The sequence below is a fragment of the Ammodytes marinus genome (genome assembly GCF_949987685.1).
Source record: "Ammodytes marinus genome assembly, chromosome: 2".
NCBI lineage: Eukaryota > Metazoa > Chordata > Actinopteri > Uranoscopiformes > Ammodytidae > Ammodytes > Ammodytes marinus.
This window is the reverse complement of record NC_137231.1, coordinates 14231483-14249924: the sequence shown is the minus strand read 5'-3', so window position 1 is coordinate 14249924 and position 18442 is coordinate 14231483. Positions and strand designations below refer to the sequence as shown.

General features: G+C 40.6%; 2 protein-coding genes across 2 annotated transcripts; one reads left to right on the top strand and one right to left on the bottom strand.

The window, feature by feature from the left end:
* Nucleotides 1-5422: 5422 nt before the first annotated feature.
* smn1 (survival of motor neuron 1, telomeric) lies at nt 5423-9129 on the bottom strand. Its single transcript, XM_080041152.1, has 8 exons — nt 8999-9129; nt 8455-8526; nt 8094-8213; nt 7754-7945; nt 6792-6971; nt 6089-6163; nt 5855-5962; nt 5423-5632 (listed from the first exon to the last, which is right to left on the bottom strand). Exons 1-8 carry the CDS (start codon nt 9044-9046, stop codon nt 5576-5578), a joined length of 852 nt encoding a protein of 283 aa, XP_079897278.1. The 5' UTR covers nt 9047-9129; the 3' UTR covers nt 5423-5575.
* Nucleotides 9130-9201: 72 nt separating this feature from the next.
* Nucleotides 9202-15298, top strand: hspb11 (heat shock protein, alpha-crystallin-related, b11; the record flags this gene model as incomplete). Its single annotated transcript, XM_080034920.1, has 5 exons — nt 9202-9428; nt 9548-9654; nt 13771-13839; nt 13931-13974; nt 15203-15298. The coding sequence occupies exons 1-5, from the start codon at nt 9337-9339 to the stop codon at nt 15296-15298; spliced, it is 408 nt and encodes a 135-aa protein (XP_079891046.1). The 5' UTR covers nt 9202-9336.
* Nucleotides 15299-18442: the final 3144 nt, after the last annotated feature.

Genomic DNA, 18442 nt, shown 5'->3' with positions numbered 1-18442 from the left:
TCCCCTGCCTTGCGCGGTGACACCCCATGTGGTGCCGCAGAATTGAGACCTAACTTTGCCCTGTCCTGTATCCGGAGACCTCTACCGGCGATGAATGACGTTTGCTCTGCTCAGATTTACTGTTGCAGTAGTAGCCTGCCTATCTCAAGTGCCAGATGTGGGCCTGTGTTTATGCAAGTCATCCAGCACCAGCAGGGATGGATGAAGCATTAAAAAAGAAGTGTGTAGCCAAATTGTTTCATTCTGGCACGTAGCCTACTTTTTATGTCCAAAAGGGCTACGTTGGAAAACAATTCATTAAAAGCAGGTTGCTTTTATATGAATGTATGTTGTCTTTAAACTGACATGTTTCAATGTTATGGCCTGATTTCCCCCCACTGCTGTTTATGCATTTACCACAACTTATTTTTAACCTAGCGCTCCAATGTAAATGTAAAAATGTTGTAAAATTTCATTTAAGTATTTTCATTATCCTTAAATAAAGGACAATGTCCATAGGCTATACTTAATTTAAGTTATATATCCCATTTTGATGTATGTATGTATGCATCGAAGGTAATTGCTACTTTAAAAAGAAAATATATTTCCCATGCAGGGCCAATTGTGTGACATTCAAGCTAGTGCAATTTCTTTATTTTTTATGTCATCTAGATTTCTGTGGAGTTCAACCTGACATGTTTGGTGTTGTTTGAAAGCTTAAGGTCTTTCCTTTGAAATGCACACTCCAGACTTCTCTTTGGCCTCTGAGAATACCCATTTCCTTATTAATACCAATAATGCTGCCTACGTAGGGGGGCCAAGGAGGAGCAGAGGGGGATGGGATGGGCCTGCCTTCATTATGTCTCCTTTTATTTACGACAGCAGAGCACGAAGAAAGATCCAGCAGGAATGTGTATCACAATCTGTGGAACTTTACTGGAACCTGCTGTGCGGGGAATTCTGAAAGGTCAGAAGGTCATGGAGGGGTCAGTCTGAGGCAGAGGTCACAATCATATAGAGGGAAAGTCCCAGCCCAATGATACAAGGTGCTACCCCAACACACCAGCTAAGTTCAGTTACTGTACATAGGAAAGGCCCATTCTATCAAGATACTGAGACTCAGGACCCTTAGAGTTTTGAACAGTCCACCCAGGCAGTTTCAAGTATAAGCATATACAACCATATCCTCGCCTGCAGACGGATAATTTCTACATCTTGCCCCTTTCCCCCTTCTCGTGATATCAAGGGCAGGTCAGTGAGAACTATTTGGTGGCAAAAAGCCAGTGTGTGACGAAAGCTCTTTTCATTCATTTTCCTCACATTCAGACACCGTGTAACCCCCATCCATGACCTACTGTATATCACCTGAAACTATCCAAATACAGTGGTAGAATCAAACTGTACCCAAAAGCCAGAAACAACAAGTATAAAAAATAAATAAAATTAAAAAACCTTTAGCGATCCAAGGGTGCATTAAGATATTGACTACATCAGGGTTTATGATTGCCAGCCATTGCCAGTGATTTTCCTACTGTTTACAACATAACTGCTTTAATTAACATTGGGATGGCAATTAACTTGCAATTCACTGTCTGGCATCACGGCATCATGTTGTGATGGCAAGCACATTTCGTTCATTTTTGTCTGAACCATAAACAGCCTTGATACTTCAATCTGTTGTTTGTCGATCATAAAATCCACATTAAGTATCTGTTTGCAGACACTTGTTTGAGTTCGGTGGAATTTGAAAAATACAGTGTTGTATTTCCCATGCTATTTTAATCAGATTACTTCCTTACAGTTTTGTGCTCTGTATCTGCTGTCAAAACAAAGTTTCAGAAACACTTTAATCCAGTGATTCAGCACAGAGCAAACTCATACCAAATACTTTCTTATAGTCCAAATATATATTTTCCTATCACTAGAATCACTTACTCTCCTCCGTTGGGGTTAATGCTATGTGTGCCGCAGTCATAGTGACAGTGATTGGTTTTTATTCTCTGTGGAAAAAAAGGGAAGGGGGCTTTTGCAACCCCCGTTTCGCTAATCTCCCCCAGAGTCTCTTATTCAAAAGCAGGATATTTGTTGATGTTGTGAGCTAGAGTAAACAGCTGTAGGCGCCGTAACTCATGCAGAAATGTGATCTCACTTGGATGTCTGTCCGTTTCCTAGAAGGGACTATGTGAAATGCAGATTATGTTTACATGCCTCTTGCTGCTCTGGTCAGTAGGGGGTAGACAGTCACAGAGGGGAACAGTGCTTTCCCAAGCTAGGCCTGACCCCCTTTTAACTCCTCGCTGTGCTCTATGGAGCCCTTCAGGCAGCTCAGTTAGCTGCAGACTGAGGCAAGCAATGGGTTTATGGGCAGGCTTTGCCGTGGCAGATTTTAAACCCCTCTGTGGGGGAAAGATAGGTCTGGTTTATCACCCTTCGTTTATAGTGCAAACTCTATTTGTAAATCCCACAAGCTACATTTTCTCCTGTTTTCCGTCCCTCTTTTCTCTCTTTGGTCCACACAAAATGCACACAAAGAGGCAAAAAACAAAAGTGGCTGCTACAGCGAGAATCCAACAGAGCAGTCAACACTCGCACAGGCACAGTGGGCTACAAAGTGCCGACCACAGTTAGTACACAAACAAAGGGACTGCTCTTCACTCAGAAAGCAATGGCCATGAAACAGCTGGAGGACGATCACATGGTTGAAAAAACAGGAGACAATCATGCTGTTACATTTTTACAACAAAATCCTACTCTGTTTCTCCCTGTCTCTCTCTCACCCACACAAAGAGTGTATGATCAATTGGACCGGAGGAATGGGTGCAAACAAGCATGCAGAAAATCACCACTATAGGAAATATGGGAAATCTGCTTGACTTCCTTTTCATAGAATGAAAGTGCAACAGGCTCTCAGCAGAATGATTGTGGCTATTCCTACTGTAATTACATGTGTTTTTCTATATTCTAAATATACACTCGCATACAGTATTTGCAACCACTGCCCTACCTCCCTGAATGTTCTTATATTATTAAACCAAAAGCATTCCAGATCGGTTTTCAGGACAACTTACGGGGAAAAATGGGCCAAAGTTATTAAAGGTGAAGTAAGAGGTTTATTTATGTTATACAGTGATTACTTACATAATGTGCGCGTTTCATAAAGCCGATCTCTCAGTCAGCTGCTCTGTATGTAATCGGCAAATAAACTTATTGGAGGATCCCGAAAATTTGATCCAATCACAAGAGAGAACACTACAGACCGACACCCGTCTCACTCATGGTCTCACTGCCGGTGCACGCCAGAGCAACAGATGGGTGAATGTTTATGCGCCTACAATGGCAGAGCAGGTACAAATCCTTCCCAATGTCTGTTTTGATGGTTTTTATCATGTTTTATCACACTTATGGATCTGAGATGATGCTAGATAACTCGCTGCTTGAAGACTGCAGTGCATTAATGTGGTGACGTAGGGACGAGCGAGGGGACTGCTAACTGCAGTAACTGACAGGAAGTTAGCTAAAAGAACCATTCCGCTTACAGCACCTTTAAGATAGTAAAGGACCACACATGCATTCTATATGGAATTATATATCATCTATTCAAATGATATTTTAACATGTAAGTGCTCTTTCTCTCACCTATAAAGGCCTGTGTGTATGTTTTTTAAGCTTGCAAGTATCAAGAATCTTTAGACAAAAATGTATTTCAATGATCTAGATGTCTCAGTGACTTTGATATTTGAGAATGTATCTTTATCTGCACAACTGGCCCGATGTGTCATATTGTGTGTAGTTGAAACCTTGCTCACTATCACCCTGGAACATGCACCCATCTGATGCAAGTTAAACAACATTATGATGGATGGGATTCTATATTTGGTGGTAGATGAGGGAACACCTCAGGGAAAAACACTGAGCTCAAATGCAAGACCTACACTGGAAGGATTTTCTGAATTAACTTTGTGAAAAGCAGCAGAGGGACCAGAGCAGGACTCAAGTCTGGCTTGCAATCAAATTATTGCATGCCAAGAGAAACAAGTGTATACCGCAGACACAAGATTAAAAGTGGAGTGTTTCTCTGGATTGCAGCGATTATGAACAGGTTTAAAAACCTAAGCTATTATGTATTCATGGCACATTTATAATGTGAAGACATTATACTAGTCTGACTTCTACTGGACAAAAGGTGCCATTACAGGCACTCGTCAATGAGTCCATCACGTATTCATTGACTGCAGAAAGTATTCAGACCCCTTTACTTGTTGCACACTTTGTGCAGATTTTATTTTAAACTAATACAATTGCCAATGTTTGTTGACAAATCTAGACTCAGCTCCCACAGTTCACACTGTATGGACCAAAACCAAGCCATGAAGTCAAGGAAACTCTCTGTGGCTCAGGTGGTTAAGCGGGTTGGCCAATGATCCAAGGGTTGGCGGTTCAATCCCCGGTCTGCCACCTGTGTCATGGTTGTTGTGTGTCCTTGGGCAAGACACTTCACCCACCTTGCCTCGTGTGAATATGAATGACTGCTGTATGTTTGAGGTGGTGGTCGGAGGGGCTGTAGGCGCTGAATGGCAGAAAAGCGCTATATAAATCCAATCCATCATTATGTAGAAAAAAGATTTAGGATGTCCCGATCCTTGTGGCCAGATTTAGGATGGTTAGAAGTACCCGGATGTCCTACTTCATGTGGCCAAGATTGTTAATGTTGAAAACTGCATCCTATTTGGGCGATTTTGACCCACAATCCAGTGCGCACGTGAAGTGACGTCACATCGACGAAGCCTCCATATGAAAACAAACGGGGATGCGACGGATATAAAAGCAAGAGGCAAGATCAAGGCGCAATGTTATGATGAAATAAGAGAGTAAAGTATATCCCAATAGTATGCCTACTAGTAGTATCCTAAATAGATTATTTTTATCGTCAGATGTAGTATGTAGAATAGAAAAAAGAAAGACTATGCGATTCGGAACGCAACCAGAGTTTAAGTAGATCGGCCAGGAACAGAGGGATAAACTTCCCCAATCCAGATGTGCAACGCTTGTATAGCCAAGAAGACGCCAAGCTGTTATCAGCTAAAGAGGCTACAAAGTAGTGAATTGAATGAAAAATCAATTATTAAAGTTTGATTTGATCTTTGGAAAGATTTCTAGGAAGTAGGAACATGAATTGACTATGTGCTTGAGTGTAGATTGATGGGTAAAAATTCCTATTTTATCTGTTTAAAATTAAATCTGCAACACAAGTGAATGGGTCCGAAAATACTTTATGAAGCTTCTGTATATGTAATATTTGGATAAGTAATCTCAATTCCCTCTTTTGCTAAATAGTAAAATAAATGTATATAATTACACACTCCTACTGTTCGTTTTACAACAGTGTCCATGGTACAGTGCAATAATAATAATAAAAAATAAGCGAGTTATCGACTGTGCTCTGGAAGGCTTTATTTAATCTATTTACAAAGAATACAAAACTCTCTTTATTTATCACATTTCAATAAACAAGAAGGGCACATATCAGGCACAACAGGGATGTGGCTGCTGATCCAGGTGACACCCTGAGTTAACAGAAACTGAAATCTCGAGTTGGTCATTTGTGGTGCAGTTTTGTCATACTGGCAGCTTCTTTGCGTCCTTGCTTCAACCCCTGTTAAAAAGAGAACAATACGATGTAAATAAATGTCCCCCTGTTAAAAATCAAGGACACCACCTAAAAAGCTGGAGGCATTTGATGATAAGGCTCTTCATCAAAAAGGCAGAACAGTGTCCACATTATCAGGGGCCAACTACTCTGCTACCCTGTTAATAAAAGCTGTACATTTATATATTTATGGGTTCATAATAAGTTGGTTAGCTTGAGTGCACATACCAAGTAGTATCCAGTGTGATATCCACTCATGTACCAGGATATGAGCACGCTGCCCAAGGCCTCATCATCCACCATGTCAGGGCTCATCGGAGGAGGTGGAGGGATCATCTGAAGCAGAGACATCAACAGAGGGGTTTGTGTAGGATGCAGAATGCAGTTCCCCATTGTCAAAATAATCTGCTGTGACCTTCGCATTTGTAATTAGTGAAAGATGTACAATATATTCAAACTCACTGGTGGACCAAAAGGCATCATGGGTGGCCAGGAAGGAGGAACAGGCCCATGACCAGCGGATCGTCCGCCTCGTCCCTGTTAAGAGGACAGGCAAAAATAAGGGTTAAAAACACACCGTGATCTCAGAAATACCCAAAAAATCCCCCCCATCCCCGATAATTTGGCTTGAAAAGGAGGTTGATTGCCTAAACTCCAGGAGAACTCAACTTGTCATAAAATAAGTGCAGTCCTGGTTCATTCAGTTCTTGTAATCTCAGCAACTTCCAAGTGTATCAAGTGCAGCGTGCAAGGAATGCTTAAGTTGATATACAGTATATTCTTTTTGGATCACATTTTTATTTTCCTCCTTTTACGACTTATATATAATGGAACAAAATCAAAACAGAGGTAGACCTATTGACATTAACATCAGTTAAATGTATTGCAATCTGTTACAATTACTCGGCTATAAATGTATATATTTTGTTATTGTTCACAGTGCAACACTGTTTATATTTCATTTTACCAATAGTTTTTCTTCAGTAAAAGAGCTGACCCTCTCACAGAATTTCAAGTCTAAACTATTCATTATCTCATAATTTTAATATAAAAATCTCAAGCAACATGAATGGAAATAGTCCACTACAAGTTTGTTAAGTTTGCTGGTTAATACGTTTTTTTTAAAAAGATCTTCACTGCATAATAATCAAGTTGTTCTTCTTACCTGTCTGAAAGCATGCGTGGGAGGTGGACCTGGAGGAAACCCAGGGAAACCAGGAGCCCATGAAGGTGGAGCATCTTTGTGGGGCTTGGACTTGTGTGGTTTACTGTGTGGCTGTTGTTTGTGTTGGCTCGGTGTGGTTGACCGGTCACTCTCTTCAGTTGACGATTCTGGCTCATTTACCTTAATTATGGGGATATATTGCTTTAGCCTCAATTTGTCTTATTTCCCACCATTCATTGGTGACTACACAAAGGGAATATATCTTTAAATGTGATTTGTAACAAAATAAATAATGATAAATAATGAATAAAAACTGATGGGGCTGCTAGTTAAAAATGTGTAATTTTCATTGCATTCCAGGAGTCATTTGATTTAAGATAGGAAGTATGTCAAAGGTACCTTGGCTACGATCGAATACCGTCCATTTTACACACATGTTGGTCATTTGGTTAATTTCTCATTCTTGGCGTGCATATTTGCAGAGTGAAAGACACAACCTTGTGTGAATTACATCGGGTTAGGTGCCTTTCTTTTATCCGTACAGACGTATAACCATATTTGAGTTGGCTCATAGCCAGAATGATTTTCTAAAAGTAAAATGACTCGAGGCCCTGTTCATACTGAACAAATACAAAGTTGGTGAGCGATACAAATTAAAGTACTTGTGTGGAAGGGGTTTTTCAAAGTTAAAATGTAAATGTTCAGCCTGGGAAGAAGCAGCTTTTCTTGTGATTCTGACTATAAGAAGACATTTCAGTCAGACTATCAAATGTTGCTGTTTGGACACAACATTAATTTTGCATTTGTCGAGAGAGTATACACCACCTAACAAAATGGACTCAAGAGATGCAATGTGCATTATCATATTTAAACTGTAAAATAAACAGGTAAGATGGGAAAAAATATGCCAAATATGACATATTACATTATTTTAAAAAAATATTGAATTTGTACTGCTATACCTTGGTATTTGTTTCCACATCACCTTCAGAAATCTCTGAGAGTAAGTCTTCAAGGCTCTGCTCTTCCTCGTTGCCGTATTCTGTAAAAACAACTACACAAGTGGCCTTCTCCTCGTCTATGGAGGAGATGGTGGCTGCATAGAGCTGGCCATCCTCCGACCAGTACGCACAGCACGAGTCCCCAACCTGCCACTGTGACACAACAACAATTTAAAGTAAGATTAAAGTGTAACCATACTGTCCAAACCAAACCCAGAATAATAAACAGGGTGGGTAGTGGGTACAACACAAGTTAAGATCACTGAAACCGCTCAAACCGGGTTTTTACAGTTCTACTCACATCTCTGTCTGGTGGTGCATTGCTTCTTTTCCTGCTCTGGTTCTTTTTGTTGTTCTTGCGTCTTTTTCCTGCTTGGTTCTTCTTGGAGGCCTCAGGCTCATCTTCTCCCTTTAGGGCAGTCTGCAATACAAAAAGCAAGACCAGAAACATGAGTGGCAAAATCAAAACATAAGTGATCACACTCACTCACACACACACACACACACACACACACACACACACACACACACACACACACACACACACACACACACACACACACACACACACACACACACACACACACACACACACACACACACACACACACACACACACACACACACACACACACACACACACACACACACACACACACTACCTTAAATGAGGCAACTGCCTTGTCATAGGCCTTTATCAAAGCTGTGTCATCCCAAATATCCGAATCATCACTCTAGGGAAGAAAACAAATGAAAGATGAATCTTATGACAAGCCTTTACATCATACCATCACACATCTCGTCAACAAAATGATAGTGTTGTTGACTACATTTTATAATCCTCTCAGATAATTTTACAGTCCAGGTAGTGTTCGCACTTCACCCGATATGTTTGTCTTTGCACCCCCTCACTGAGGAGTGGATGCTACTATCAGTGTGCAACGTCCTTTTTGCAGCTAAAGCTAATTCACGGGTCGTCTGTCCAAGTCTTACAATAAGGAATTATCGTGACACACGTCAGCTACACTGTTTATTACTAATTTCATTATTTTTTCGGGTCCTCTCCTCTTTGTTTCCCCAACTTATCCACACTCGGCGTTGTTTTGCTGCTTAGCTTCCTAGCTCACCATCTCAACCAATGCTATCACAGCCTACAAAGGTTCGCATGTGTTGCCTTCTCGTGCTCGGTACTGCTTCGTAACTAACCTGTCCAGCTCCGCGAGTAAATAACACATCATTGCATCCATTCGCCATGAGCAGATGTGTAGGTTTCGCTGCAAAGTGCTAATTGCCAAAAAAATAACTAACGAACAACGTGCGTCGGAAATGGTGACGTAGTAAATCAGCATTGACGTATATATGTTGCGACGCAGTGGTTGGCTTGGCAACGACGGCAGCTACTTGTCGACACCTACAACCAGCTACAAAACCTCTTTATAGGTCCATGCTACAAACACATACCATTGTTGAGTGTTATCGGTGCAACAACTTACTTTTCTCAACCAGACAGCACATTATTATCGTCGTTGTGTGCATCAGTGAAGATGATTGATCCGTCTCTAAGTGCTTTGGGTGCTCAAGTTGTTGTGGCCTCATCCGGCGACGAGCATCACCCTCCAGAAAACATCACTGACGGGTGAGTGTTGGCTGCTTCTCTCTGAAATAATGTTATTTCGCTACATTCTGCGTTATTTATTATACTGTCTATGGTTATTTCCCGGTGTTCACTTTGTGCTGTTTGCCCCGTTCACCCAGAAACACTAAAACGTTTTGGATGTCCACCGGGATGTTTCCTCAGGAGTTCATCATCCGCTTTGCTGAGCCCACGAACATTTCTGCTGTGACAGTGGACAGCTTCAGTGGTGCGTAAGCTGTGATGGTGATCATACATAGGCCTACTGTTAATGTCAAAAATCAATTGTTTGAGAAGTCAGGCATAAAGAGAAGTCTCCAAGGAACTATTGTAGACAGAGGCTGCGTAATTTTCCTCAATACATTAATCGATACAAGCTTGTCTAAAATAGATATTAAATAGCCTATAGGGGAGAGTGGCCTAAGTTGTGCGGTTTGGGAAGTGTGCCATCCCTTGTTTCTAGAAAACCATAGAAGAAATTGGAAATGTGACCACATATTTAAGAAGAGCCATCCATTTGACTCATCCTGTAAAGAAGGGAGAAACATGGAATAAGATATAAGCACATTTAAGCTAAAAAAACAGTTTTTTTGCCTTTCAAAGTAAAATTTCCATGATCATGGTTTTTTTATTATTGTGTCTGAACAATTATAGACACGTTTGAAAACATTTGACACATGTTTTAGTGCTTTAGTATGCTACACTTTGTGTCTATATAGTTAGCACGATGTCAGCCCTAAACTGCTGCATCATGCCTATTATCCAAAAATCTGGGGTTGGGGTGATTTGTGCCAAAGGGCCTATGTGAGTTATAAGTAAGTAAGTAAAGTAAGTAAGTAAGTAAGTAAGTAAAATATATTTATAAAAGCACATTTATGACAGTTTGCACTGTCCAAAGTGCTGTACATAGTGCATTCAGAAGATAAACAATGAAGGTAAAATAACAATAACAAAAATAAAAGACATAAAGCCCATACATCCACAAATATAAACAAAGATAGTAGTGCAGAGGTAAGATAGTTAATGGGGAGGAAAAACCAGGGTGTAAAGATGGGTTTTGAGCCTTGATTTAAAGGCAGAAATGGAGGGGGAATCACATTTGTCAGGTGGCAGTCACAAGCACGGAGCAACTAGTGCGAAGTACATTTCTGAGGGTTGTGCCAGTGGCATGGCTGTATACGCTGGTCACCAAAAAGAAAGTGATTGTCTACAGTAGCTCAGAAGAGACTGACATCTCCATTCCACTTAACGACACCACTGATGAGAGTTCAGATGGCCAGAAAGATGATAATGGTGACTTTGTCATTGTGAGCTTTGCAGGCAAAACCACCTAGATCTGCTAGGCCTTGTTTAAGAAAATGTACCTTCAATCTTTGTAAAATATTTACTTTAAATACACCTTAAATAAGTAATTGTCTTATGGATTTGTCTTGCATTACAGTTTATGAGATACAGTATCTCACAAAAGTGAGTACACCCCTCACATTTCTTCACATTTTTCTTTATATCTTTCCATGGGACAACACTGAAGAAATGACACTTTGATACAATGTAAAGTAGTCAGTGTACAGCTCGTATAACAGTGTAAATTTACTGTCCCCTCAAAATAACTCGACACACAGCCATAAATGTCTAAACTGCTGGCAACAAAAGTGAGTACACCCCTTAGAAAAAATTTACAAATTGGGCCCAAAGTGTAAATATTTTGTGTGGCCACCATTATTTTCCAGCACTGCCTTAACCCTCTTGGGGCATGGAGTTCACTAGACCTTCACAGGTCGCAACTGGAACCCTCTTCCACCCATTTATGACAGCATCACAGAGCTGGTGGATATTAAAGACCTTGCGCTCCTCCACCTTCCGTTTGACGATGCCCCAAAGATGCTCAATAGGGTTTAGGTCTGGAGACATGCTTGGCCAGTCCATCACCTTTACCCTCAGCTTTTTTAGCAAGCCACTGGTCATCTTGGAGGTGTGTTTGGGGTCGTTATCATGTTGCAATACCTCCCTGCGGCCCAGTTTACGAAGGTTGAGTGCACATGGTCAGCGTCGTACACAGAGGTTGGCTTTGGAAAATAGACGTATGAGTGCTGCCAGCATTGCTGAAGGGCTTGAAGGGGTGGGGGGTCAACCTGTCAGTGCTCAGACCATACGCCACACTCTGCATCATACTGGTCTGCATGGCTGTCATACCAGAAGGAAGCCTATTCTAAAGATGATGCACAAGAAACCCCACAAAAAGTTTGCTGAAGACAAACAGACAAACAAAAATGTATTTTGGTCTCATCAGACCACAGGACATGGTTGCAGTAGTCCATGTCCTGTGGTCTGATGAGACCAAAATACATTTATTTGGTTCAGATGGTGTTAAGAGTGTGGAGCGGCAACCAGGTGAGGAGTACAAAGACAAGTGTGTCTTGCCTAGAGTCAAGCATGGTGGTTGGAATGTCATGGTCTGGGGCTGCATGAGTGCTGCCAGCACTGGGGATCTACATTTCATTGAATTCTAACATGTACTGTGACATACTGAAGCAGAGCATGATCCCCTCCCTTCATAAACTGGGCCGCAGGGCAGTACTGCAACATGATAACGACCCCAAACACCCCTCCGAACGACCACTGGCTTGCTAAAGAAGTTGAGGGTAAAGGTTATGGACTGGCCAAGCATGTCTCCAGTCTTAAACCCTATTGAGCATCTTTGGGGCATCCTAAAACGGGAGATGGAGGAGCGCAAGGACTCTAATATCCACCAGCTCCTTGATGTCGTCATGAATGGGTAGAAGAGGGTTCCAGTTGCAACCTGTGAAGCTCTAGTGAACTCCATGCCCAAGAGGGTTAAGGCAGTGCTAGATAATAATGATGGCAAAACAAAATATTGACACTTTGGGCCCAATTTGGAAATTTTTTCTTAGGGGTGTACTCACTTTTGTTGCCAGCAGTTTAGACATTAATGGCGGTGTGTCGAGTTATTTTGAGGGGACAGTAAATTTACACTGTTATACAAGCTGTACACTGGCTACTTGACATTGTATCAAAGTGTCATTTATTCAGTGTTGTCGCATGGAAAGATATAATGAAATATTTGAAGAAATGTTAGGGGTGTACTCACTTTTGTGAGATACTGTATATATCAATGGGACAATTTACCCCATGGTATTCTCTCTTGTGGCACAACTTACACCACACCGGGGGCAAGTTGTGCCACAAGACAACTTTTCTTCCGAAAGCTATATTTCTTAAACAGTTTATTCCAGATCCAAAGTTTGTTTTGCCAGGGATGCACAACATCCTGAAATATATGTACATATTTGAGTTGGAGACATAACTGTCAAGGCCTCACTTTAAAATCACTTTGAGTAAAAAGTTGCACAACTTAAGCCACTCTCCCCTATATTTTAGACATACCTTGTATGTAGTATTACTCATTCTGATAATAAAGTAATAGTCATTGTGTATTTGTCAATGACTCAGTGAACTAGGGCTACATTTCACACCATTGACAACTTTTTCAAAGCATGGGCCCTCCTTACCAATCTGACGTTGGCTCCATTTTCCCAGATCTGAAACACATAACACAATAAATAAAAGTGCCTTTGAAAACATGCACATTTCAACTGACCAAGTTCTAAAACTGAGGAAGGGCTGCCTGTGTAGTAATTTGAAGAAGTAAAAACACAAATAATGTTCAGTAAGAGAGGACTTATAGCCATGCTACCGACAGTGAGGTGGTGCTTTGAACTAAATGCTATTTTTATATGCTCACAATGATAATGTTAATGTGCTGATTTTATGCAGGTACCTTGCTCACAATCATAGTTGAGCATTAAAACAAGCAAGTATTCACTAATAACAGAAAACAAGTTTCTGACAAAGTTGATGGGCATATCCTTAGTTTAGCTAATATTTGGTTGTTGCCAAAAAGTATCCTACTGTAAAAACTGGGTTTGACCTGATAGTGGCGCTAGATGGAACGTAAGGGGATAACCAAACAAAGTACAGTTTTTACTGTAGAAGGCCTGAATATGTGTAGCAAATTTCACTGCCAATCCATATTGTTGTTAAGATTCACTCAAAAACACAGTTATGAACCCCTACAGACAATTGGCTAGCATGGAATATAATGTAATTGTTCCACATTTTAACACATTTAACTTGCTCTTTGTCAAAATTAATTTGTAACGCATTGAAGACGAACCAAAAGCTGGCAGTTAGTAATTTTTTTTGGAAATCCTTACATTATATGATTTTCTTCGAAGTGAAATGTTCCTTTTTTGTGTTGTGTCAGTGTTTGTTTCCTTTGAAAAAACATTAATTGATTTTGGTTGTGTTTTTTTTTATTTTGCAGTCAAGAATCTAAAGATAGAAAGGAATACCTCACAAAATGCCTCTGAGTTTGAGCCTGTTACAGAGAAAGGTAAGGGAAGCATCCACCTACAGAATCTGATTGCTAATTTGCTTTAAATGCCATCATTTAAACTGAGATTAACAAGATAATTGTCTAATAGACTTTGAGCAAACAGAGGGACATCTTCAGGCAAATGCTATTTCGGTAAGTCTACATTAAAATATTATATTGTAGCATATACTGTATAAACTAGAGGTGGGCATAGATTATTTTTTTTATCTAGATTAATCTCATTGAATTTTGGAATTAATCTAGATTAATCTAGATTAAAATGGCTCATTTGAATTCATTCATAATATGTGTGTGCTCCCTAAATAATGACTCAAAGTAAGTCTTTGAGAACGTGTTTCTCAAGCCAGGTGGCGCATCAGACCAGGGGCTCATCTCCTGTTTCCAACATGCATCACAAACTGCTTGAGGAAGCTGTTCTACTATGATAATTGGTGATGAAAATAAATAATGTTCAACAAGATGTTACTTAGTAACGCGTTACCGGCATAGGACCTCTTTTTTCAGTAACGAGTAATCTAACGCGTTACTATCTCCAAACCAGTAATCAGATTAAAGTTACTCATCAAAGTCACTGTGCGTTACTTTTTCTGTCATTTTCCTTAGTGAAACATTTTACATAACTGCACAAATGACTGCGATTGCGATTTTATGTCAATAAATGTGCGCGCATGTGTCTCTAAACGCTCCAACTGCTCCAACCGCTCCTCTCGTCTTTTTGGTAACGCGCCCCTCGTCTCTGACATGCAGCGTGTGTGTGTGCCTGTGTCTGTGTCTGTGTGTGTGTGTGTGTGCAGCAGCATTACGGCCGAGTCTAAGCTGAACTGTGGCGCAAAACAAAGTTTTCCCCCCGATGAAATATAGCGTCTGCTATGGGGATATTTAGGATTCGGGTACGGTGACGTTGACGTTGACGTTGAAGAGATAGAAGTGTTTAAAACTTGGAAACTTATAGTCACGTGGCGACCGGTGGCCACACACACCCACCCTGCGTTCCAATACCCGATTGTGTCGTGGGCAAGTGATGGAGAGAGAGAGCGGCGGGTGTGTGAGAGAAGCTTCGCTCCTGCAATAAAGGCTCCTCAAGTGTCAACAACGGCCCCCGGCTATTATTACCCGACCAGAGAACACACGGAAGGGGGTTCACCCCGACGGCGAACAGCCATCGGCCCTGGAGGGAACCATCTCCCCTGAGCCGAACAGGAGGTGGAATAAGAGATTAACGGCGATATTTTTTTTTATCGCCGATAAGAGTCTGGCGTTAACGCAGCACGTTAACGCCGATAACGGCCCACCACTAGTATAAACGCATAACTTGCATAAAATGACCTGATCTAACGACTGCTTTATTTTTCACTTTCAGCTAAATGGAAGCAGCGCAACAACACACCTACGTTTTATCATCACTTCAGGATATGATCACTTTGTCTCAGTGCACAGAGTCGGTGTACAACATTGACACTTGATTGTTGTGAATTAAAGACCCCTGTTCTATTTCTGTATATTTCTGCCTTAATGCAATTATTTGATCATGTGAATATGAGCAGATCTCATCATGTGCTCAGTCTGTTTTAAAGAACATGCATACTGACATCTTCTCCCTCTCGGTGCACACAGCTGTAACAGTAAGGGGGAATCTGATGAGCCGATAATACCATGGATATGTGAGGTGTGGAATATCTATTAAATATAATGTATGTATGGAAAAAACAACAACATCATCTTTATCTCATTGAAGTTGCAACTGCATACAAAGCATGTGGTTGACAGCTGTGTGGTGCATTTTAAAATCTGGCCTCGAGATCTCAAATTAGCTTGAACCCATTTTCTTTTTTTTGGGGCTCATTTAATGTTGTAGAGATTCACTTGTGGGGCTTTTTACTCCACATTCAACTGTTCTCTGCTAATTTCACAAGCTGATAGTTGGCAACGCTTTAGAATAAAATAGTTGGATTGTGATGAATGGTAGAATAACTTTCAAAGGAAGTTTCTGTCTGTGTGAGAGATAGAGTTAATTAACTAATTTTGAGCAGCGGGGGCTTAAATTGGCATCCGTACAACCCCCCACACTCCCCTCCCACATCCCCAAAGAAATCAGGAACCATGGGCGATGCAGCTGAGGGGGTTGGGGGGAACCAGATGGTTTCCCGGCCAACCAGAGATTCTCTAAAGACTGCGGGCCTATTCACACAACATATTTAAGCCACCTCCTCTATCTATATATGATCCACACACACCCAGACCCGCACACACTAGCACATTAACACAGACTTCTATCTACCTCCACTGCCATTTCAACTTGTCGGTAGCAAAGTGTTCAGCAGCGTACAAGGACCCTTTGGGACTCCCACCCCAATTACTTTGCTGACTGCGTAGGAGCTTGGGGATTTGCTGAGGCTGTGTTTGCTGTAGCTTGGACTGCATGCAGGGCTCTGAATAAAAACCAATAGAAATATGAAATACATGCCTGGATAACTAGCCCCGTGATATTTTACTTCAACTAATTGCTAAGGGGTATGGCTGAGATATGGCACATTTGAGTATGTGTGTGTGTAATGAGTAATGAGGGCAAGGTAAAAGCTGATATAGTGCTATTGACTCATTTAATATTTATTGGTATGGAATGTTTACTATAATGTTGGCGGTGAGGACTGGGCCATTAAGTTCAAACTCGTCTCTTTTCAACAATAATTCAAATTGTGAATGTATTAATTTTTGTTTTGTTTTGCTTAGAATGTTAGATGTTTAACTAGAGATCAATGTTTTTAGTATGTGGATCAGGTTTGCAAACGATTCTCCCCATTTCTAATGAATTCAGGCCCCTTTGTGCCTGACTGTCAGGTGATCAGGAGAATCACAGCAGGATATGAGTGCATTATTATCATGTCACTGCGGGGCAGGGTTAAATTATCACCCGGGGTCTACTGACGGCTGCTTAACTGCTGTCCAATCTCACCAAGACATCTGCTGGACCAAACCTCTGTATGTTCAGCTGAGTCCATACAAAGAGATGGGTATCATAATCTTTCTAAAAAAAATCTCCCTGTCACTACATGCCATAATTCTAAATGGTCGATTTGATGAAAAAGAAACATTGAAAGCTAGAATTTAATACGTGTAATACTCATGATCTGCCATTATCTAAAACTATTCTGCTGTTGAAGTACATTTGAAATGGCTTCATACTTTTATCATGCGGCCCATGGGAACATTTCAGCAATAATGTATGTTTTCTTTTGCAAACAATAATCATGTATGTGTAGGTGATTTGAGTGAGGAGTCCCTTTACTCACACCCAGCTTTGTTATTTTCTCTCATGTCAAACAAGCGACTTTGAATTTCTTGTTATCTCTTTGGCAGGGGCCTCCTTTCATGCCGGTAACGGGGCCACGCGCTCTGACAAAGGGCATTAATTTGATTTCAGTTTTGATTTGGTCCAATCAGGTTGGCTATGAGAGAGGCTGAGATGGAAAGAGCTGCTATACGTGAGGAAGGAAACAATATAAAGGCCAAAATGAGATGATAAGACGGGAGAGGAACACAATCTTCTCATTATTTAAGTCCAAGAGGAAAGGAGAATGATAATGAGGGATTGACAAAGAGTGCCGTTGACAGCTTTGAATATAAATCAACAGCGTTCATTATTTTTTTAAACAAGCATTACTTGTGAAGTAATGCAAAATAGTAATAAGTATTGTTGAAAAAAAATGTTTTCCCTATAATACGTTGATACATTTATCGTCACAATTTTATCCACAATAGTGTGATGGACTTAATCAAAGGTTTCCAATTCCCTTGTTTATCCTTATTGTGCTTTTGTTGTTCCAGTAGGCATTAAAAGCAAACATAATGCCGATTATTCCAGTAATACTGTACAGTATGTCTGTTGATGTTTGAATACAGAAAAATATTTTTGCTGTCTTCTTCTGGCAAAAAGAAGACAGCTGAGTTTGATGTAAAAGGTGCTTTTTAGAGGAACATAATTTCAGAATACAGTAAAATAAATAAGCAAACTGTGTTAGAATGAACACTGGGGCAAAAATGACAAACATGAAAGGTGCTACGAGGAACTTTGAAATATTTCTGAAGTCTAATTTTTACTCTGATTATCATACATTACATGTAACAGCAAACGGGACCATCAGTGCAAAGAATGCAATTTTATTATTTTTTTTTTTTAAAGTAACAAAAACTGAAAGTTCCTCGAAGCACCTTTAAGCTGCTTTCTTAAAATTGACCATGTAAGCGTCCAGGCTTGTTTGTTGGTACTTATTTCCAATTCTATCTCAGCACACTGACTATTTCACTGAGGCATTATTGCCAGAGGTGTGCAAGTTGCTCTACATCTGATTTTGTGTATTGAATTTGCCAACAATATTCACCAGTATCAGTGCTGCAGTAGTTACTGCCCTTTTGCTTCTTCCCTATTTGTCCAATTTTCTGTGCGGAGCTGTAAAACACTTATCAGCCACTTGAGTTTGAGTTGTAATGGGTACAGCACCTCACCTTACAATTCCACTTAGCCTGTCCTCAAATCTCTCCTCCAAATCTCTCCAGCCCCGGTAATGTAATGTAATGGTCGGTAGCTGAGTAATCTCATGCA